This window comes from Protopterus annectens, chromosome 8.part0 (genome assembly GCF_019279795.1).
Source record: "Protopterus annectens isolate FY-2018-M chromosome 8.part0, PAN1.0, whole genome shotgun sequence".
Lineage (NCBI taxonomy): Eukaryota > Metazoa > Chordata > Ceratodontiformes > Protopteridae > Protopterus > Protopterus annectens.
Window position 1 is genome coordinate 140,036,665 of NC_056741.1, and position 22,916 is coordinate 140,059,580.

A 22,916-nucleotide genomic window follows, 5' to 3' on the forward strand; every position below is an offset into this window, starting at 1 on the left:
TTCAGTGGTGTCCATGCCAGAATAGTGCTAGCAGGTTCGTGCATGCCCCCAGCCTTGTTTAGTGGATCACCCGGCAGCCATATTTCATGCAGAAGCTGCTGCACTATTCTGACATGGGGATTTTGCTTTATTGAATCCTGGGGCATATCATTACACTGGAGCCGGATTGCCAAGAGTCTGTCACAAATTCTAATGACATCCCTTGCTCTCTTCAAATGACTCTCCCTCACCACAATTTCCACACCTTTTGTAGTCTGTCCTTCCCCTGCATAGTAGACTCTGTATTCCAAGTCAAGTAACTTTGTTGCATTGCCCCTCCACCTCATCTGCTGGGTACACATGATGTCCAGTATCCTCCTAAGCATCATGTTGTCCATCTTCAATCCATGTCTTGTCAGTGAACCTCTACTGAGTGCAGCAATCCATAGCTTATGTTTGCAGGTTGCAGCAATCCATAGTTTATGTTTGCAGGTTGATTGATTTGATGTCCAACTATCCTGGCCAGCTGGATACATGGCATAGTTAAAGGTGATCTCTGCACTGGTGGTTGAGTAGCTTAAGTGCGATAATTTAATGTTGCAGTGAGTTCCACCTTAACATATTGTATTATGTGAGCCATCTGTGTGTTTTTCTGCTTTTTCCCCTTTTCTTCACTGTGGTGCAACCCTGGAGTTGTATGCATAATTTTGGGGATGGGAGGAGGACTTGTCCCATACATCAGGGGTGCAGGTGAGCTTGCCCTTCTGCAAAACGTTTTTTTTATATTTGGCATGTTAAAAAATGGGAAAAAGGGACTGATGATGATGATGATTTGGCTCACTGTTTTTGATGTTTAACTTTCAGCAAACAGCTGAAAAAATGAGTGTTGATGGCCTATAGGGAAACTTTGTAAATACCCTTGGTGCTGAAGATAACCCAAAGGAGAATGCGGAGAACTGAAAGCATAAGACAAATACAGACATTTTTAAAAAGTGTCTGAAGTCTTTGGAAATTGTAATATGATGATAAGCATCTTTCAAATCGAATGTTACCAGAAAACTGAGAGGGTGCATGAAAGTTAACAGGGATTGAAAGGATTTAAAGGAATAGCATTTGGCCTTTTGTACTTTTACAACTGGAGTGATTCAGGAAAAGTCTAAAACTTGTCCCCAAGATGCTTCCTTCTTTTGCAGCATAACAATTCTTGAGTAAAAACTCTTCTCTGATTGATCTAGGGGCACTGGCTCTATCACTCCTTGGGACAGCACATTCTATATGACTTGAGGGAACAGAGAAGTCTGGTTGAGAGGGTATGGAGGAATCTCCTGAAAAGGCCGAAGGAACTCTTACTCCAACCAACTGGATGATTCTTAGAACCCATTTGTCTGAGACTACCTGTGACCATAGAAGGAAATGCAGATGTAAACTTATGAAAAGGTTTAGAGTATTGTCAGTGTGGTGATCGGGGTGGGGGTAGGGAGATTCTGGAAGGGGCAGAAAGGCATTCTGATTTTTTGTACTCTCCTTGGTTCTATGAAGCTCCTCCTTCCTTATAGAAGCTCCTTGCCATTACTTTTCAAATGTCTGCTTTCATGAAGCTTGCTGACGCTGTTTTGTTTCTTATAAAAAGGTCTCAAGTTAGAAGGAAACCTCCTAATAAACTTAGGCAAATGGGATTGAAAAATCTGGACAACTCCCTGGATTATCTGCCCTCTTTCATCAGATCTCTTCAGGATGTGAGTTACAGCATGACCAAATAAAGATTCCTTGTCAAGAACAGAATGGGGTTAAAACTCATCAAGTGTTTAACTCCAGAAGGATTTGTCACGGAAATTACTGCACTACTTAAAATGGCACTTAGGCTGATAGCCAAAAACCACCTATGAACCTATGATAAAAGTATAATTCTGTAAGTCCTACTTGCCTGTAACAGTAGATGTTCAAATTCCTTACTGCCTCAGTGGCATTTTGGGTTATCTGCCAAGGTAAGTAATTTCTAGCCTGCTTTTAAGAGCTCAGATTCCCTTCCTGTGACAGCTGATTGCTTGAGCCTATCCTGAGCGAGAAGTCTCCAGCTGTTACAGGAAGTGAGTGTTCAGGCTTTTTCACTTCCACAAAAAAGGAGAGGAAAGTACCTGAAAGCAGAATCATCTAGCAAGAGTAAATTTGCAGTCAATCACAATACCATACAAAAACAAATCCAATAACTGAATTAGAAAGAGTAAAACTCACATCAAGTATGCACAGTCTGGGGGAATGGCAAGTAGTTGCTGCCACTGAGGCAGTGAAGAATTCAAGCCTCTACTATTACAGGTAAGTTGTTGTGTCTTTCAGCTTTTCCCGGTTAGGGGTCGCCACAGCAGAACTCAGGTCCGCTAATGATTGGCAGTAGATTTTGACGTGCTGACTTGCCAGGTCTGACGCACAACCTTCAACGATGGTACGCCCATTCACGCATGTCTCCCCACAGAAGATGCTCTAGCTGAGAATCAAACCGGACAGCGTCTTACTATGAGGCGACAATGCTACCGCAGCACCACCACCGCAGATACTATTACAGGTAAGTAAGAAGAGAAATCCCACCCAGTCAAGTCCCTGATTTTTCTGACTAGGAATCAGTATCAGAAGTAGAGGAAATACTTTTTCATTTACCACTCCATGAGGGATTTGAATGTAAAGGGTTAAGAGCATGAAATAAGCCCTTAGCAAACCTCAATAAATCTTCCTTGTCCATAGTCACAGAGGAAGATAAATGTTTAACTTTTGTTTCTTTTTTTTTTTTTCTAGAATAATCCCTAGAAATAGACTGACTTAAAGCAGGTACACTAGCCCGGGAATTACTCATCTTAGCTTAGACAAGTAGTAAATCATCACCCACTCCTTCCTCTGAGAATAACAAGTGTGGTGCTTCCTTGCCCACAGAAACATGCTGACAGCCATAGAGGACATCTCTGACCTGACCGAAAGGACTACACTCGAGGGAACCTGGGAACAAGATAAGTGGAATGAAGAATCAGATATGACCACTGCAGAGTCACTGGAGGAAGGAAAAAACAAAGAACTGGTGGCCTGGGCTATGGTTTGGAGAAGAAAGAAGCTCAAGAATTGATTAGCAAACCTTGAAAGAGTATGTGACCAGAGAGATATAAAAAAAATAATGCTTTCTCAAAAATACACAGGAAAAAATCACTGGAATCACTTGTCTCAGTCCCTTATCACAATAAATTAATGATATAATTCAAATTAGATTAAGAAACTGCCTTTTCAAAGCACATCTTGAATAAAACAATGAAGAAACAGTTAGTTATGTACTCACCATAACGATCGATGTATGTGGTCCATCTCACCTACATTCTTTACTCATGGGTTCGGAGCCGAGAATCGGCTCCGACTCAGCCAACTTATTTTCTAGCATGAAGTCTCTAATTGGCTGGGCTGACCCGGTATCCCAAGATGCACCTCGCCCTAGCCCCAGATCTTGTTTGCAACCATTTCAGTCATACCCCATACACAACCAGCACTAGAAGGATCTCCAGCCAAAGGACAGAAAAAAACACTGACCTTGAAGGGTTCTCAGAGCCAATATTCCTCCAAATCCTTTAGGAAGGGGGCAGGTGGGTGGGTACGTAAGAATGTAGGCGAGATGGACCACATACATCGATCGTTATGGTGAGTACATAACAAACTGATGTTATGTGGTCCTATCTCGACTACATTCTTTACTCACGGGGCAGCATCCCCAGCACCTCTATCCTGGGAGGCTCATAGGAAGATACTCCTGAGAACCGTGGAACCAAAGGAAGCCCGGCCCCTAGAAGCCACATCCAGCTTGTAATGAGTAATAAAGGTGTGAGGAGAGGCCCAGGTGGCCGCAGCACAAATATCATCCAATGACAGCCTGGCATGGTAAGCTATTGATATAGATACTGTCCTGGTAGAGTGAGCTTTGACGGGAAAAGGTAAATTTCTGCCTGCTGACGAGTAGATAAAGGAAATACAATCTTTGATCCATTTAGAAATTGTGCACTTGGAAATAGGACAACCTGCTCTGTTCTCTGAGAAGGACACAAACAGCTGATCAGACTTCCTAACATGCTTAGTCCTGTGTAAATAGAATCTTAGTTGTCTGTGCACATCCAACTGATGGAACCTGAACTTTGTTTTATTGGAAAAGTTTGGAAAGAACACTGGTAACTCAATAGCTTGATGGAGATTAACAGTGGATGACACCTTAGGAAGGAAGGACAGGTTAAGTCTCAGGGAAACTCTATCCTTATGAAAGGTCAAATACGGAGGTTTAATGGACAGAGCTTGAAGCTCTGATACTCTTCTGGCCGATGTAATGGCTATTAGAAACGCCGTCTTCCAAGATAGAAATTTCAATTCACAGGTGGCAGCCGGTTCAAAGGGCGGTGAAGTAATGACTTGTAGCACAAGGTTTAGATCCCATGGCATGGCATGTTCTGAAACAGGAGGGCGAAGTAACCAGGCACCTTTCAAAAAGGCCTTACAGAGTTTATGGCCCATAAGAGAGATATAAGATGTATGAAAATTGGAAATTGCAGCCAGCTGCACCTTAATGGTAGTGGGCGTGGAGCCCTGTCGGAAAAGCATGGCTAAAAAAATCTAAGACCAACGGAATTGGGGCTGTGAAGGGGTCCAAACCTTGGGCCTGAGCCCAAATGGAGAATCTCTTCCATTTGCTGGAATAAATCCTTCTGGTGGAAAATTTATGAGATGAAGACAGGATGTGTACCACCTCAGGTGAAAAGGAATGTCGTCTAACTAGTGATGGAAGTGGAGCTGCCAGGCTGTCAACCTGAGGGTTCGCAAGAAGGGATGGAGCTGTCCAGACATGTGGATCAGTAGGTCTGCACTGGGTCCAGAGTCCAAGGACCATCCACTGCATACTGCTGAAGAAAGGGGAACCATAATTGTCAAGGCCAGTGTGGAGTAATTAGAATCATCCTGCTTCCCAAGGATATGGCTTTCTGAATCACTCTTGGTAACAGAGGAAACGGAGGGAAAGCGTAGACCAGACCGGGAGTCCAATCGTGGACTAGAGCGTCCCTGGGTGACTCTCCCTGTGGGGGGATCAGTGTGACATACTCGCTGCATTTGGCAATGAGGGGACTGGCAAAGAGATCGCAGCAAGGCTGACCCCACCTGTTGAAAATTTGAACTGCCACTTGGTTGTTCAGGGACCACTCATAAGGAATCAGAATAGCTCTGCTCAGCCTGTCCGCTATCACACTGGACTTTCCCGGAATGTGCGTTGCCACTAAAAACCGCTGGGAAGGTACTGCCCAATGCCACACTCGCATGGCCTCTCTGCAGAGGGGATAAGACTTGGTTCCCCCTGCTTGTTCAGGTACCACACCATGGACATGCTGTCCGAGTGAATTGCAATTGTTCCCAGAGGAAGAGAGTTTTGGAGTGCTCGCAATGCTAGAAACACCACTCTCATCTCCAGAACACTGATGTGCAGGTGTACCTCGTGATCTTGCCACATGCCTTGGACCATCCTGCCAAGATAATGCCCCCCCCACCCCATCTGGGAGGCGTCCGTGGTCACCGTGGCCACTGGAGACATAGGAATCAAGCTCCTCCCTTTGTCCAGATTGGTGGAACATAGCCACCAGCAGAGGTCCTGTTTGCACTGTTCCGTGAGAGGTATCAAGTGGGCAAGAGGAAGTTTCAGAAATGACCATTGGACCAAAAGGAGCCACTGTAGGATCCGCATGTGCAACCTGGCTTGAGGCACCAGCATGATGGTGGCAGCATGGATCCCAGAAGCTGGAGAACTGACCTGGCTTGAACTCTCCTGAGGGGCAACAGTGCATGGATCTGAGACTGCAGCACTCTTATTCTAGCTTGTGGCAGAAAGGCTCGCATTTGAATAGAGTCTAGCTCTGCGCCTATAAAAACAACCCGCTGTGAGGGCAGCAAAGCAGACTTTTCCAAGTTCAAAGTAATTCCTAGTTGTTGACAAAGTATAATGGTAATCTCCCTGGCTTGAATGAGGAGATGCCTGGTGGGGGCGGTGAGAAGCCAGTCGTCCAGACATGGAAACACCTGGAATCCCTGACATCTCAGGTGAGCTGTCACCACTGCCAAACACTTGGTAAACACCCTGGGGGCTGTGATGAGACCAAAGGGCAGGGCACGAAACTGGAAGTGACTGGCTCCCATCCAGAAGCGTAAGTGACTCCTGGATGCCTTGTCCATTTTAATGTGGTAGTAGGCATCCTTGAGATCGATGGAGCACATCCAAACTCCTTTTTCCAGCAATGGAAAAATGGACTGAAGTGTGACCATTCGGAACTTGGACTTCAGAACGTAGTGATTCAGTCGGCTGAGATCCAGAATGGGTCTCAGGTCCCCTGTTCTTTTTGGCACCAAAAAGTGTCTTGAGTAATTTCCTGATCCGATATGGTCTGAGGGGACTGGTTGGATGACTCCTTTTTGTAGCAGCTTTGCAACTTCTAGTGCTGCTTCATCCCGTTGAGTGGGTGGAATGTCCGGGATACTTCTGACTGGAGGGGGTGTTGATAAAAAGGGAATAGTGTAACTTCCGGTAACTATTCGAAGCACCCAACGATCCTGGCTGATGCTTTCCCAGGCTTCCGGATGCAACGAAATTCGGCCCCTGACTGGCTCCGGAATAGCACAGTCAGGCAATGCCTCAGGAATGCTGAAAGGAAGATCTGCAAAAGAAATCATGGTCACCTGAGTTATGGGGGCCTACTCTGCCTCTAGGAGGGGGACTCACATTGGGCTGCAGGGAAAGACCTCTGAGACTTCTTGAACCACATTTTCCCCCCTCTCTGAGCCTTGGGGTAAGGCCTAGGAGGGAGAGAGAAACAGGCCCCTACGGCAGACAGGGTCTTTCCCTCCTGTTCACATCTGGTGAGGGTGTCTTTCACTTTGGTCCTGAAGAGAGAGGACCCATCAAAGGGGGCGTCAGTGAAGGAAGATTTAAAGGCCTCCACGAAATGACACAGGCACATCCAGGCTTGCCTTCTGAGAGATACATCTGAGCTAGCTGCCCTACATGCCCCTTCGGCTGCATAAGATATGAGCCTCATGGATGAGTTGACAATGGAACCAAGGGTAGACAACTGGGCATTAACAGTCTGTGCTACCGCCTCAGGCATGTTAACCGTCAGAGTATCTCCTAGCTCCTTAAGGAGATCTCTTTGGAGCCGAGTGAAATGGCAAAGGTAATTCAGCGACTGCAAGGTAAAGGTCGCCGAAGACAGGGTACGCTTCCCATACCGGTCCATACTCCTGGACTCCTTGTTAGGAGGATGGATGGAAGAAGAAGCCTCTACAACTTCCTGCTGAGTGGCTGCCATCACCACCAAGTTATCAACAGAAACCCCTTTGGTCAAGAACTCTTTCCCCAGGGGAGCAGAAAGGAGCTTATTTGGATGTCTGGGCACCGGTTCCACAGAATCAGGGTTATCCCACACCCTTCGACAAATCAAATCCAGGAATTCGTCGAAGGGTGGAGACACCCAGGAGGCGGAGGGCTGAGCTCTGAAGGCCTTGAGGAATACCGACTCCTCCTCAGAGGGGGTCTTGGAAGGCCAGTCGCCTCTCTGCCTCAAAATCTCCAGGATGTTGGAGAAAGAGATGTCATCGGAGGACAACTTGGGGGACCCCTCTGACTCCTTGAGGTCAGTATCAGAAGTGAGGGACTCGTCCTGGGAGTCTATGTGCTTCCTCTTGCACAACTTCTTTCTAAGGGGCTCCTCAGGCACCGACTCTGAGGGGCCCTCAGAAAGTAGGGGACCGCTCAAGGGGGTATCCCCAGACCTTCGGGTTCTGCCATCCACAGATAGCAGGCGTCAGAGGCTCTAGCCAGGGTGTAGGGGACAGAGTGACCGATCCAGGTGATGTAACTGACGATCTGGCCAGTGCACTCCTCATGGCCTCGAAGGCAGGTCCCCCCGAATCCGAGGACCGACCCGTCTCCGAGACCATGACCGGCGTCGGGATTCCCCGAGCTGATGCACCGAGAGGGAGGCTCGGAACCGACAGGAGTCCCGTGGCATCCCCCTCGGGTCTGACTGAGGAAACCAGAGTACCGAAACCAGAGGACGGAGCCGACATGGTTGGAGCCGACGCCGGCTCCGATAAACTCACATGGGGTATCGGAGCCAACATGAGAACATCACTCGGCGCGGAGCACTCCGGCTCCGATGACACATAGGTGCTCGGAGGAGGAATCACCCGTACCAGAATAGGGACTGGCTCCGGAGCTGACTGGGTCAGAGCCAAGGAACAGTTTTGCTAACACCGGTGACTGCAGGAGCCTCTGGACCACCCTATCCACATCCAAATCAGACAGCCTAGAGGATTTGGAGGAAACAGAAGGAGATCGGGATCTCCTACCTGGAGACTCATGCCTGACACTGGGTGACCAGCTCCGAATAGGCTCCAATAATATTGGAGCCGAGGTCAACTCCAGTACAACAGATACCTCCTGCGGCCCCAAGGACAATGGAGCCAAGGAAGTAGTATCCATTTTCGAAACCCTCTCCTGCGGCCCCAAGGACAATGGAGCCAGGGAGGAAGTATCCATTTTCGAGACCTTCTCCTGTGGCCCTGAGTACAATGGAGCCGAGGAGGCAGTAACCACTTTTGAAACCTTCTCCAGAGGCTCCGAGGAGGCAGATGGAGCCGGAAATCTTTTCTTGGCCTTGGAAGGCTTAGACTTAGCACTGGAAGAAGAAGAAGAATCTAAGGACTCCTCAAAAGAGGGCTAATCAGGCCCTTCAAAATCAGCTTATTTTTTTCTTTCCTGCAGTACCCTAGGGCTAAAAGCATGGCAAAAACTGCAGGACTCTTGCAGGTAGATAGCACCAAGACAATAAACACAGATGGAATGCCCATCTGTAATGGACATTTTGTAGCCACATTTTGTACACTTTTTAAACCCGGAGGGTTTATGCTCTCTCTGCTCTTTAGACATGGTAAATAACAGCATACTCTCAACTGACAGCGACAGACACAAGAGGAAGGCGGAAAAAAACAAACACCACTAACGGCCACGGAAACTCTAAATTAAACATTTTTTGGAGCAGCAGGGAAACCAACTACCGACAAGAACAAATCCAAGCACTGTTTTACACAAGGAACAACACTGGAAAGGACTAAGTCCTCTAACTTAAACGGGCCTAGCCGGCCGAAACAGAGGGATACCACAAAACACACTACTCACCAACACTCACAATGAAACTTTGCCAAAGAGAAGACTAGCTATTACAATAGCTTTTACAAGATAACAGACTGCTAAAATACTTAGAAAAAGTATTTGAAAGGGTACTTAGCCACAGCCAACCGAGACCACGTCCTAACTCTACGAGCAGCAAACGAGATCTGGGGCTAGGGCGAGGTGCATCTTGGGATACCAGGTCAGCCCAGCCAATTAGAGACTTCATGCTACAAAATAAGTTGGCCGAGTCGGAGCCGATTCTCGGCTCCGAACCCATGAGTAAATAATGTAGGTGAGATAGGATCCCATAACATTCTCAGTTTCTTGACAAGGATGTTTTTAACAGCCCATAAAAATAGATAACAAAACCAAATAAACAGTTTTGTCAAATATATCTGTTTCAGATAAAAAAAAAATAACTGGGGAAGGTTTTTCCCTGGAGGGTACTTATCTGTCCAGCAATGGTGAAATGCTAGCAGACTATTAATTCTCTAAAGCCTGCAAGAGGAGGGCAGTTTGATGACAAGAAAATTCTGAAAGTTTTGCCACCCAAACCATTGATTTTCTCCATCTCTGCTCAAGCCACCGGTGGTTATGGCACATGGAAGGTGCCCTAAAGCTTTGGATGCATGGCTGAACATTGATCTAATGATGAGCATTAATTACCTACTAGCCACCTTACAGAATATAATATACTCACTAGTGAAGAATTTCTGAATTTTGTTTCCAAAAGAAGATTGTGGAATTCTGTTAATTTCATCAAATTCCAACAGTAACCGAATTTTGAATACTAGTGATAACTGTTGTCATGTAATACTGTAACTTATGCACCACTATTTTGATTTTCTGTTTACAACAGAATAAATATTGTACAATGTCTATGCAAAACTGAAAATTTTCATTTTTACTAGAAACCTACATTAATAGTGAAAATACAGAACAATAAGACATTACATTTATTATTGTTAGACACACTTTTGTAGAATAGAAATACTGCACTACGTAATTGTATGTTTATTGTGTAATTATCTCCCCATGGGAACTCAAAACAATCAGATGCACTTTGTCTTTTGACTCATACATATTGCACAATAACACCTGTGTTGCATTAATAACAGTCTAGGAAGAGGTGATACAAGTTTATATTAATAGCTTATTAGTCACTGTGTTTCTGTTCTTCAGCATTACCATTTCCCCAATCATTTTATCAGGCATACTGAAAGAATGAGTTCAGAAAATGGACTTTTTTATTCACAGTAGAAAAATACACAAGACAGCAAATTAAATCACATATATCACCCATATCTACTTCACAGTATTTGATATGTAACTTCCACCAAGAAAAATACAAATATACTGCTTAGCTCAAAACTGGAATATAACTGTCCTCTATACATACCTTCTTTACTGCATGGGGCAGTGTATTCTATAACAGCATTATCAGCTGAAAAAAAAACAGAAATTTCAGTGAAGAAAACATGGAGGGTAAGAACAAGATAGTTAATGCAATACTATTTGTGACATTATTTGGAAAAATGAGATATAACCAAAGTAGCACAAAATGGGTATATTTCAACTCCATAGAACATTTTTTAGCAGTACATAAAAAACTATATCAGAATGTAGATTATTACAATGGTGAAATCTCTTAAGATTTATTTTTATTTACGTTTGTTAACCAGGAAAATCCGATTGGACTAGGTCCATTTACAGTGGACTCCCAGGGAGAAAAGCTCCACATTGTTAAGCAAAAGAAAAATATTTTTATGCAGAGTAGTACAACAAACGTAGATTATACAACAAAGCAATCAGATATTCACATTAAAAATGCAAGCAGACAATACACTTTTCAGCAGTCAGAGAAGTTATTTTGATTTCCATTATACAAAGGTGATTGAAGGAAACCAGTCAGTCACAGTGTCAAATAAACTTTGATCATGCAAGTAAAATAAGGGCCAACATAATCAGTGGTCACATAAAAGAGAAATGAGAAAAAATCCATTCATCCTCCCTAAGAATATTACAGCAAGAATAATAAGCTACAAAACTGTGATTTGATTATCAATGCACTATAATAATTTTATTTTGGCTTCTCACTTCTTATGTAATCAGATAATCCTAAGAAGTCTGACCCCTGCAAATCACACACAGTCATTTTTGAATGACAGCAAATGTAATGAATTAAGCTGTACTGAAACCATTCTGAAATACACAGCTTGCAGATCACTGTGACATTAAACTTGTCATTAATATTAAACTTGAAAATGCTCTTCTGGATTATCTTTCTTAAACAATTCAAGAATATGAAGTATTTATCACATTATATTAGTATTGCCTTTCACGTCAAACAGCAAAACACAGACAAAAGCATCATCGTGTTCTGTGTCACTATCACTTTGTACCCAAGAAAAAACAATATCAAAATGTTCTTTTGTAAAACCCATTTATTTAAAGTATAAAGATTTCTAAAAATATAAAAATACGGTATAACTAAAATATGCAGAAAATAAGGGGGTAATGCTTTATTTAATCACACTGGCAAAATTTAACTCCACCTTCATGCTCATGAATAAAAATTGCTCGCATGATTAAATGCAACATTACACACTTCATTTAGGGTCATAGGTGTTTACTAGGCTAATGACCACAAGAGCCTTTTTAAGCCTAGCCATACATCCCAAATCCCTGACAAGTTCTGGTACCCTTTGTCATGAAAGGAGATACTGCCAGCCCACCTATCTGGAATTTTGTAAATAATTATATGTCATTTGTGAATATCAACATGATTCATATGCTTGTGTTACAAATATATTACTACTGTATGTCATATAAGATGGTTTGTATAGACATGTGTGCTGAAGGGGTACTTTACAATGTGTTGTTTAAAGATGTAACCAGAGTCTACCCTAGTGGAATAGAAAAGAAATGAACCTGCAATATTATAACTGTTTAAATGTATATATTTTAACAATGGAAACTGGAATACAAGTGGTTAACTTCAGAAAAATAGCTAAATTTAAATTACTTTATGGCCACATAATAAAAGGATGTTATCTTTCAGTTTCAGTGCAGTAACAGACACAATGTCTAGAACTAGAGGTTTCCGGTATTGTCTTGGAAGTGTTTTATTGTTTTATGACTTCCACCATTTGCCAAAGATCTGTGGTCTATGTATTTTCACAGGTAGATGCTAAATGCTAGCAGCTGCATCAGTGGGGGGTTTTCATCTAGGGCAGAGTCAGATGACAAGAAATGATGTCTCGCAGTAGTAATATTTGGGATATTAATTTAAGAACTCTCTGAGAGAGACTGAGTATTCTGCCTTTGTCTTTTACCTGACAACATCAAGATCCACTCACCACATCTGCTTTTCTTGCTCTGAAGTAAGTGTACTAGGGTACAGTATAATTCTTTTAGATATAATCAGGAATATAGCAAAGCTTAGCTTAGATATTTTTCTTTGTTTATTTGAGACTGTTCTGCAATGTTGTTTTAAATATTTCTTGCGAGTTTGATATCACTGTACATATATATTTAGTATTGCCTTTTTCTTTTATTATTTATTATTATTAAATATATTTAAACACTTCATTGTGGCTGATCTTTGTGAGACATATTTAAGTTCTGAGAGTACTTGCATATTTATTTGTGGCACTATGTAGGCTACTCCTAGTCCTCTAATAGCCCTGATCTTGAACAAACTGCTATTTGTATTGATAGTAACATTACACAGTAAGATTGGCCTTTTATTAAGGGCTTTAAAGTAGCTGATAAGGAGTTGGCTGGTGGTAGTGATAACTACCTTATAGTCTGAGCAAAAGGGGACATAGCTAGAAAACCTGTGCCAGCCTTTCCCAGGTGTCTGTGGGTGTGTGTAAAACAAAGCTCCAAGAATGTGTGTGACAGCTTCATGGGCAGGGACACAAAGCACTGGTTGGGCAGAGAGGGTGCTGGAGGTTTTGGCTTAGTCACTCAGCTGAGAGCTCAACTTTATAGCTGTGCCAGTGGGGAGTCTTACTGGGGATCTGGAGAAAGAGGGAGAAACCAGCCCTGGACTGACCGTGGTCTCTGTGTGCTCTTAAGGGAAATTGCACTTGATGCAGAGAGCTGCATTTTGGAAATACTGTGTGTGTACTTGTTATCCTCCCAATGTATGTCCCCCACTGGTGCTAGTGGTGAGGATGGAGACTCCATGATACTGGTCCAGTGCTGGAGCATTACACACTTGATAAGTGTAAGCAGCGGTGTGGGAGATAAAGCATTTACCAGCAGGGGCCTGGGAGCTGAACCATTTACAGGCTGCCTATTAGAAACAGAGGTGCCAAACCAGGGGTGAATTTCCTGTTCACCATTAAATTGTCCAAGTTACACTTGAATTGGGTTAGGGAGGAATTCTGCTTCACATGGATGGGAAGCCCGTTTCAGAGAAGGGGTAATCTCTGGGATACATACTTGTCTCTTTGGTAGGTACTATTTATATCACAAGTAAGGTTTAAGACTTTAGAATAGGTAATTCTGGTGCTGTTTGTTTTGTGGATATGCAGGGGGTCCATCAGGGTGCAATCTGATAATGCCTTGTATGTCTGGCATAGATCTCCTTTAAACAGCCTGTGGGAGACAGAATACAGGGATAGGGCCTTGAGGTGGCATGCACCGGACATGTTACTTATGCCCTGTAATCTTTTAGTGGGGAGTCTCTCTGGACATTCCAACTACTGGATACACCTGGTTAGATAGATAACAAAGGGGACATTGTTCTCAATGATAGCTCTAATGAATGGCAAATGCAGTGGAACAATGACTTCCTTGGTCCTAGGTGCTATACCTTTGTTTTATAAGTTGCACAGCATAGAATTATTTTTCACTACTGTAGACACATGATGGTCAAATGCTAGATTACTGTCTATGCGTGTCCACAAGTCCATGACTACTAGTTACCAAGGGTGGATAACTTCCCACAGGATACTATTATGCATTTCTTGCCATTTAGTTTTAGTCTCTGGCTCTGACACCAGTTATTTGTCTGTGTTGGTCCTTCCTGGAGAACATTTGTGTTGGTGGGGGGATTCAGTAATAACTCCTAATTTGCAATCATCTGCAAATTTAGTCAGCTAGAGCATTGACTTTGGCCTTGATTTCGGAGAAGTAAATGCCAAAAAGGTGTAATCCCAGGACCAATTCCTGAGGGACTCCATTTGAAACTGGTCTCTTTGTAGATGTGGACTCCCTGATTCTAAATTACTGGGTCTTATTTATCTGTGAGCCAGCTGGCTATACACCAGGTGACATAAAAGTTTATATCTAACCACTTGATTTTCTCAACAATGCCTAAGAGGAGGATTGTGTCAAATGTCTTGACCATGTCAAGGTAGGCAGTGTGAACCATTTTACCCTCATCTATTGCTTTGCTGACCTTCTCAAAGAAGTCCACCAGGTTGATAAGCATAACCTGCCCTTGACAAAACCAGTCCAGTGTTTGGAGGTTTCCTGAGTCATTAGTGATCATCTCCATGATAATTATTTCCAGGGCTTTGCATCCGAGACTAGTGAGACTTTTGAGTCTGTAGTTTCCAGGGTCTGTAGATGGCCCACTTTTATGCAGATGGATGACAGTTGCTGTTCTCCATTTGTGAGCATGAAGCCTATTTGGAGGTTAAAGTTAAATAGCAATTTCAGTGGGCCTGATAGGTCATGTTTGAAAGGCATCCTATGATATTGACTGGGCCTATTAATGCAGTGTTCTTGGCCTTAGAGAGAGCTTTAAGGACCTGTTCCTTAGTGATAGTTTAGGGAGTTCTATTTGATGGTATTTCAAGAGGGAAGGTTGAGGGGGAGAGATTGGTAAAGTTGGAGCTGAATTTGTCGGCCAGTAGGTCTGCTATACATTCTGGCTCAGTATAGATGACTTCATTAACAATGAGCTCTGCACATAATTGTTTATTGCCTTGGAGGTTGCAGACATAGCTAAAAAATGCCTTGTGGTTGTCCTTGGCCTGGGAGGTCAAATATTTTTCAAATTTGGCTTGGTAGACTATTTGTCCTCTGAGTTGTTTGTTCAGTTTGATAAGTGTACTTTTTATCTGCAGGGTCGTGCACGTCCTAAATTTTGCCATGATTTTCTTCCTTCTGTTATAAGCCTATAGATTTTGTGATTCCATCAGGGTGGCTTGTTTAGTGAGTTAGTTCTGTACTTCTTCCTGGTGGATATGGCTGCCTCTATGCAGCTATTAACATGCTTGTATAGGGTTTCTGTGAACAGTTCTGTGCAGGAAGCAGTGTTCTCAGGGTGTACAGGGGCCTGAATATTTGTCAGGTTATCACTTAATGGTAGGAAGTTAGCCTTAGCGTAGATCCTGAATATTCTTTGGTTAGCTGGTGTTACAGGTTTTATTTTTACTTCAAAGGAGACTATTTTGTGGTCTGACCTTACCATTGAAGACATTACACTAGGGGGTGTGCAGCACTCTCCCATATTAGTGAGGACCAGATCTTGTATGTTTGCAACCCTGGTTGGTGTATTGACAGTCTGGTCCAGGGAATTTGTGTTTACAAACTCCAGTAAACTCTGTGCCTTTATGTTTAGTGGCATATATAATTCCCAGTTAATACAGGGGTAACTAAAGTCACCCATGAACATGGTTTTGGGTTGAATGGTAAGTGTTTCCAGTAAGTGTAAATAAATGTTATGGGTTTCTCAGGTCATAGAGGGGGACCTACAGCTTGCAAGGAAGTGGTCTGGGATTTTCTCTATGATAATTTGAATATGGAGAAGCTCAAATGCATAGTCCTGTTTGACCAGCCTTGAGGTATATTTATTTTTTTATGTAAATCAAGACTAATCCACCTTCAGTTCCTGTTTATGTAGTAGCTGGTCTAAATATGTGGAAGGCATTATGGCCTTACACTGCTGGTGTGCTCTTTGTGGCTCTAAACTATGTCTCAGTGATTGCACAGATATCAGTATTCTTGAGGGTGAGGAGAGCTTGCAGTTAGTGGAGTTTTTTGTTTAGACTCCTAGCATTGATCAGTAACACCTTTAGATTTCCCCTGGTTTAATTTACTATGTTGGAAGTACTTTAAGTTTGGCATTGCCTAAAAAAGACACTATGGGGGAATACAAAGTTTTAGCTAATATTTGAAAGCCTAGAGGGGAGAGGTGCAGACCATCCCTGGCAAAGCAGCGTGGTCTGTTGACTATTTCCTTCAGTGCTGACAAATATTGCACCCCTTAGAATACACCAAAAACTAAGCAAATTATTAAAGTCAGTCATCTTCTGTTCATATTGAGGCATCTTCCTTGGAGAAGGTAAAATGCTGCTCAGTGTTACGGTCATACCAACCTAGGACACATATTCCAAGAGCTCCATGATGTCTCTCTTCATATAGTGTAGGTAGGTATATCTCAGGTCATTTACACCCACACTATGACTGAATCATACTGGTACTTATGGTCTAGTGAATTGAGTCCGTGCATAATGTGGTGAAACCTGGCCTTTGATAAGCAACTGACCATGCCTTTCTCCTTATTCAACCTGGTAAGAGGGGCATCATCATGTCTCACAATGGAGTCTCCAATGACTATAATGTTGACTTATGTGGTGACTTGACTTAAAGACGTAGAAGTAGAGGCTCCCTGAAATGAGGCTGTATGTGTTGATGTGGGTGTTGTTGTGAAAAAGTGCATGGGCTACTGAAAGTATTTGTTATGTATACTTTGTCTAGGAGGTCTTTGGGGGTTAAGAAGGCCGGGTCTATGCACCTGCTTTGAACTGTGTATGATAGGTGCAGCATGTGTACTATTGACAACCTCACTGATATTAGTAATGCTTTTATGTGAAAACCTTGCCTTTGGTGACACTGTGCAAAAACATCTCTCACATACCATATTAGTTTGTTTGAGAATTAACTGGTTGTCAGTAAATATGAGACAATGTCTGTATTGCCTGAGGATGCTCATATCCACCAAACTGGTAATGGAGCTAGTGGGAAAGTTCATATCCATGGCAACTGACCCCTTTTTTATTGATTAGATGATGTTTGCAACTCAGGGATCAGTGATTGTCACTGCAAACTACTTGTCCTGTGCAACTAGTTACTGCAGAAATTTCAAGCTTGCTTTTATGGGAAAAATGCCATCTCAAGGTGTCTGCATCTATACAGGATATTGCCAAACACTTGAGGGAAAACTAATAAGTAGACCCTGATGATTTATGGAGGACATATTTAGGGAGATATTCTGAAGTAGGTCAGTAGGTCAGACAGAAGCAAATCAAGCAGTACTTACTGAAAGGAATGGATTAGCTTTGTCAAGAATGATGAAAACAGGGAATTTGCCTGAAAGGCTACTGCCTAGCTATTACTAGTGCTGGTCTCACCACAACATCACACTGCTGGGATATAGTTCTGCAACAGTTTTGTCCCAGATGATGCAAGGGCCTTTAGGCTTGTTGTAACCTTTTCCTGGTAGATGCCTTAAATAGCAACCAGACCAATAGGAAGGTCAAACACAAGACACTCACTGCCCAATCAGAAATAGTCAGGAATCAATACACTCTGCTACTTCCTCTAACCAGGAGTAAAATATAAGCACAAACTCCAAGCTGGCATCCATGAAGCAGTTACTAGGCTTTCCAGTGATGAACAGTGTCCAGAAAATAATGTCCCTATGCTCCATCCCTCACCAAGAGCAAAACAGAAGCACTAATCCCAATATGACTCCTGAGATTGGTCTTGGAGTAGATGTTGCAGATTTTAAATGTAAGATGGAAAATGGGTTAATATCCTAAGAGTTGCAGTGTGCACTATCATTTAGATATGAAAGCGGGAGTAATATAAGCTTTAGCTATCTATTTGGAGAGCCACTTATTTTAAAAGAGCAAGACAGATTGGAGGGGGTGGGCACTTTCTTTTCTGGCTCTAATAGCTGAAGGGGAGTGATAAAAAAGTAATAATTTTCTGCTTACAATAGCCAATGAAAGAGAAGAAGGAAACAAATATGTAGTCAAGTTAACATAAGGGGCAGGCAACCAGAAAGACAGTTGAGTTTAAGAAAACAACAGCACCACAGTGATAGAGTTGGGGAAAAAAATAAGTTATGTACTTACCATAACGTTCCATGTGAGTTGTTCATCTCGCCTTCATTCTTACAAATGAAGCCTACTACAAAGCTCGAGGTCTTCAGATAGCTTGAGGCCAAGTCCCTATCCCATGATGAACATAGAGTTACCTCAGATCTTGTTTGCTGTGTATAATAATACCATATGTCATTCTATCACTCTATAAGAAAAAGCTATAGAAGGGTTGAGCAACCAAGAAGAATCCAGCATCTCAGTCTTTGAAAAACTCTGGAGGGGGTATAAGAGTGGGAAGTAAGAATGAAGGTGAGATGAACAACTCACATAGAATGTTATGGTAAGTACATAACTTCTTCATGTGAAGTTGTTCTATCTTGCCATTCATTCTTACAAATGGGTAGCGTCCCAAGCACCATTTATCTCGGGTGGCTCACGGGAGTATGTTTTTCAGGACAGTAGACCCAAAGGAGGCCCTGTCAACTTTGTAATGACAGATAAAGGTATGAGGTCTTGACCAAGTGACTGCTGCACAAATGTTATATATAAGAAGTCTAGCAGAAAAAGCAGAGGATGTAGACACTGTTCTGGTAGAATGAGCCTTAATTTTTTGTTGTAAGGGCATATTAGCAGCTGAATAAGCAAATGTGATTCAATCAGATAACCACTTAGACAGAGTTGTTTTTGCTACTGGCATACCTTTTCTGGAATCTGAAAAGGAAATGAAAAGCTGTTCTGATTTTCTAGTCTTTTGTCCTATCCAAGTAGAATCTGAGCTGTCCATGAACATCAAGCTTGTGCAGCATATACTCTAAGTTGTTGGATTGATTGGGGGAAAAACACTGGCAAATCAATAATTTGGTTAAGGTTAGCTTCCGTACAAACTTTAGGCAAAAAGGAGGGATTAGTTTGAAGTGAGACTCTGTCAGCATGGAAAATCAAATAAGGTGGCTTAATGGACAAGGCTTGAAGCTCTGACACTCTGCAGGCAGAAGTGATAGCTACTAAAAAGATAGTCTTCCATGACAAATATTTCAGATCACATGAGGAAGCTGGTTCGAATGGAGGGAGAATAATGCGAGAAAGCATAAAATTTAGATTCCATGGGGTATACGGAGATTTCATGGGTCGTCTGAGACGAAAGGTCCCTTTGAGAAAGACTTTGGATAGTTTGTGTGACATTATGTTCAATCCTTCAAATCCAAGGTGAAAATTAGAGATAGCAGCAAGTTGCACCTGAACTGTTGCTGCTGCAGCTCCTTTGTTGAAAATCATGGTCAAGAACTCTAGTATAGAGGACATAGGGGCTAGGTAGGGATCAATGTTGCTTTGAGAGGCCCATATAGAAATTTTTTTCCATTTGCTAAGGTATAGCTTCCTCGTAGAGGATTTAGGAGAGGATATTAGGATTTGCTGAGTTTCCTTAGAAAGGTTATGGAACCTGGCTATGATAGGAATTGGAGCAGCCAAGCTGTCAGCTTCAGGGACTGAAGAGAGGAATGAAGTTCCCACGATGAGTGCGTCAGAAGATCTGGAACTGGGTCCAGAATCCAGGGTTCCTCCAACTGATGAAGTTGAAGGAAGGGGAACCAAATCTGACGAGGCCAATGAGGGGCTATTAGAATGATAGTCCTTTCCAGGGCTTTTGCTTTCTGCAGTACTTTGGGTATCAACGGAGTTCGTGGGAATGCATAGACGGGACCCGGAGGCCAATCGTGTATGCGTGTGTCCCTTGGGGCTTCTCCCAGAGGGGGAATCAGGGCAAAATAGCTTCTGCATTTCATTTTCATGTGGTTGGCAAAAAGGTCACAGCAAGGTTGGCCCCACCTGTGGAATATCTTGTCCACTATTTCTTTTTTGATGAACCACTTGTGAGCCAACAGAATTGCTCTGCTCAGCTTGTCTGCTATCATGCTGGATTTCCCCGGGATGTGTGTTGCTAAAAGAAAGCACTGGGTGGATGTAGCCCACTGCCATACTCTTAGGGCCTCGCGACAAAGGGAGTAGGATCTGGTTCCTCATTGTTTGTTCAAGTACCAGGCCACTGACATATTGTCTGTCTGAATCACAATTATACCCAGAGGAAGAGAGTCCTGGAAGTACTGCAACACTAAAGGTACTGCTCTCATTTCTAGGACATTGATATGCAGATGTGTTTCTTGATTGGTCCATGTGCCTTGGGCTGTTCTTCCCTGAAAATGCCCTCCCACCCTATCAGGGAAGCATCCGTGGTCACTGTGCCCGCTGGTGGGGGTAGAACAAAAGGACGACCTATCGTGACATGAAGAGAGGTCAACCACCACCGAAGATCCTTTTTGCATGTGTTCAGGATCATTATAAGATGAGACATTGGGAGCCCTTGGTAAGACCACTGAGTGAACAACAGCCATTACAGAATCTACATGTGCATGCTACCCAAGCGGTATGGCTAATATTGCAGTTGCCAGCATGCCTAACAATTTTAGTACTTCTGATGCTGGAGCCTTTTTTTGGCTATGATATTGTGGACCTGCTGATTGAGTAGTAAGACTCTTTCTGCTGGAAGTCTCAGAGTGGTGGTGGTGGTGTCCAATTCTGCTCTGATAAAAATGGCATGTTGCGATGGTGACAAGGCAGATTTTCCCGAGTTTATTGTAATGCCCAGCTGACTGCAGAGTGAAAGAGTGGTGTCCCTGGCTTGTATGAGTCGATGCCTGGTAGTGGCAGTGAGGAGCGAATCATCTAGGTACTGAAACACCTGGAATCCTAAACATCTCTGGTGAGCCATGGCCACTGCCATGCATTTGGTGAACACTCTGGGGGCTGAAGTGAGGCCAAAAGGCAAGGCTTGAAACTGGTAATGATTGGCTCCCAGCCAGAAGCACAGATGATCCCTGGATGATCTGGCCATTTTTATGTGGTAGTATGCCTCCTGAGGATGTACCGAACACATCCAATTGTCTTTCCCTACAAAGGGAAGTATCGACTGAAGCGTGACCATCCAGAACTTCTCTTTCTTGACTGATCTGTTTAGTCTGGTGAGGTATAATATAGATCTCCAGTCCCCTGTCTTTTTTGGAACTAAAATGAATCTTGAGTAAGTTCCGGATCCTATCTGGTCTGCTGGGAATGGTTGGATGACTCTTTTTATTAGCAATGATTGGACCTCTATTGTTGCCTGATCCCTGTAACTGGGTGGAATGTCTGGGATTTTTCTTGTCAATGGAGGGAGTGTGGCAAAAGGAATGAAATATCATCTGGATATGATACTTTGTACCCAGTTGTCGTTTATTTTGAGCCAGATGTCTGGATACAAAGATAAGCGACCCCCTACTGCCTCCAGAGTAGGACAGTTGGGCCTCCTTTCAGGAGCACTGGTAGGGCTTCCCAAAGAACTGATCTCTGTTGCCCTGGTTTTGCGGACCCCCCTCTGCCGTGAGGGCAGCGCCTTCCATTATTGCCCCCTCCTCTGCCCCTGGAGGGGGGGGTTCACCACGTGTACCCTGAAAGGCTCCTTGGGCTTTGCGGAACCACATCTTTCTTCCCCTTTGACCCTTGGGGTAGGGTCTGGTAGGGGTGGAAAATGGACTTCGACAGCAGATAGAGTCTTTCCTTCCTGCTCACACCTGGTCAAAGTTTCCTTAACTTTGGGCCCAAAAAGGGATGAGCTATCAAAAGGGGTATTTACAAAGGAAGACTTAGAGAGCTCCATGAAGGAACACAAGCACATCCAGGAGTGTCTCATAAGAACAATTCCTGTACCCACTGCCTTGCTCACTCCATCAGCTGCATATGAAATGAGGCGCATGGACAAGTCTACTATGAAGATGAGGGTAGCAAGCTGGGAGGCAACTTTATCTAAAGCTCCTGCAGCTACTGTACCCTGAAGAGTATCTCTGAGCTCTTTCAGGACATCTCATTGCAGTCTAGTAAAATAGGTTAGATAGTTGAGAGAATGCAGTGCAAATGTCGCTGAACTGTAAGTGCGCTTCCTATATCTATCCATGATCCTAGAATCTCTGTTAGGAGGATGGATAGAGGGGGAAGTTTCTGAAATTTCCTTTTTGGTGGCTGCTGCCATCACCATGGCATCAACTGGCACACCCTTAGTAAGAAAAGGTTTGTCCTGGGGGGCAGAAATAAATGTATTAGGCCTCCTGGGGACAGGCTCCATGGTGTATGGAGACTCCCATGCCCTACGTGAGACCAGCTGCATAAGCTCATCGAAGGGTGGAGACCCAAGAGGTGGAGGGTTGAGACCCAAAAGCCTTCAGGAGAACCAACTTATCTTCAGTAGGGTTGGTGGACTGCCAGTTACCTCTCTGCCTAAGGATTTCTAATATCTCAGCAAATGAGATATCCTCAGAGGGGGACCGTGGGGACCCTTCTGATTGATCCAAGTTGGTATAGGATGTGAGGGACTCCTGTGGGGAGTCTAAATGCTTCCTCTTACAAATTCTCTTCCTGGGAACCTCATCAGTGGGGGCTTCTGATGAGGTCTCAGAAGAGCAGGGGTCACCCAATGGGGCTTCCTGAGGCTCTGGATCTCTATACTTGGCAAAGATCTATGAATCAGAAGCAGACAAAGGCACTTTTGGGGAGGAGATAGCCAGACCTGAGGTCAAAGATGTCTTAGGAGACATAACTCTCCTCATGGCTTTAAA

At 43.5% G+C, this 22,916-nt stretch overlaps 1 protein-coding gene across 1 annotated transcript in view; it reads right to left on the reverse strand.

The window, feature by feature from the left end:
- LOC122807979 (alpha-1-macroglobulin-like) overlaps positions 1 to 22,916 on the reverse strand; it is a 187,772-nt gene that overhangs the window by 61,638 nt on the left and 103,218 nt on the right. The window contains exon 4 of the mRNA XM_044079003.1: positions 10,602 to 10,646. Coding sequence (XP_043934938.1) covers positions 10,602 to 10,646 — 45 coding nt within the window. The remainder of the gene's footprint in view (positions 1 to 10,601; positions 10,647 to 22,916) is intronic.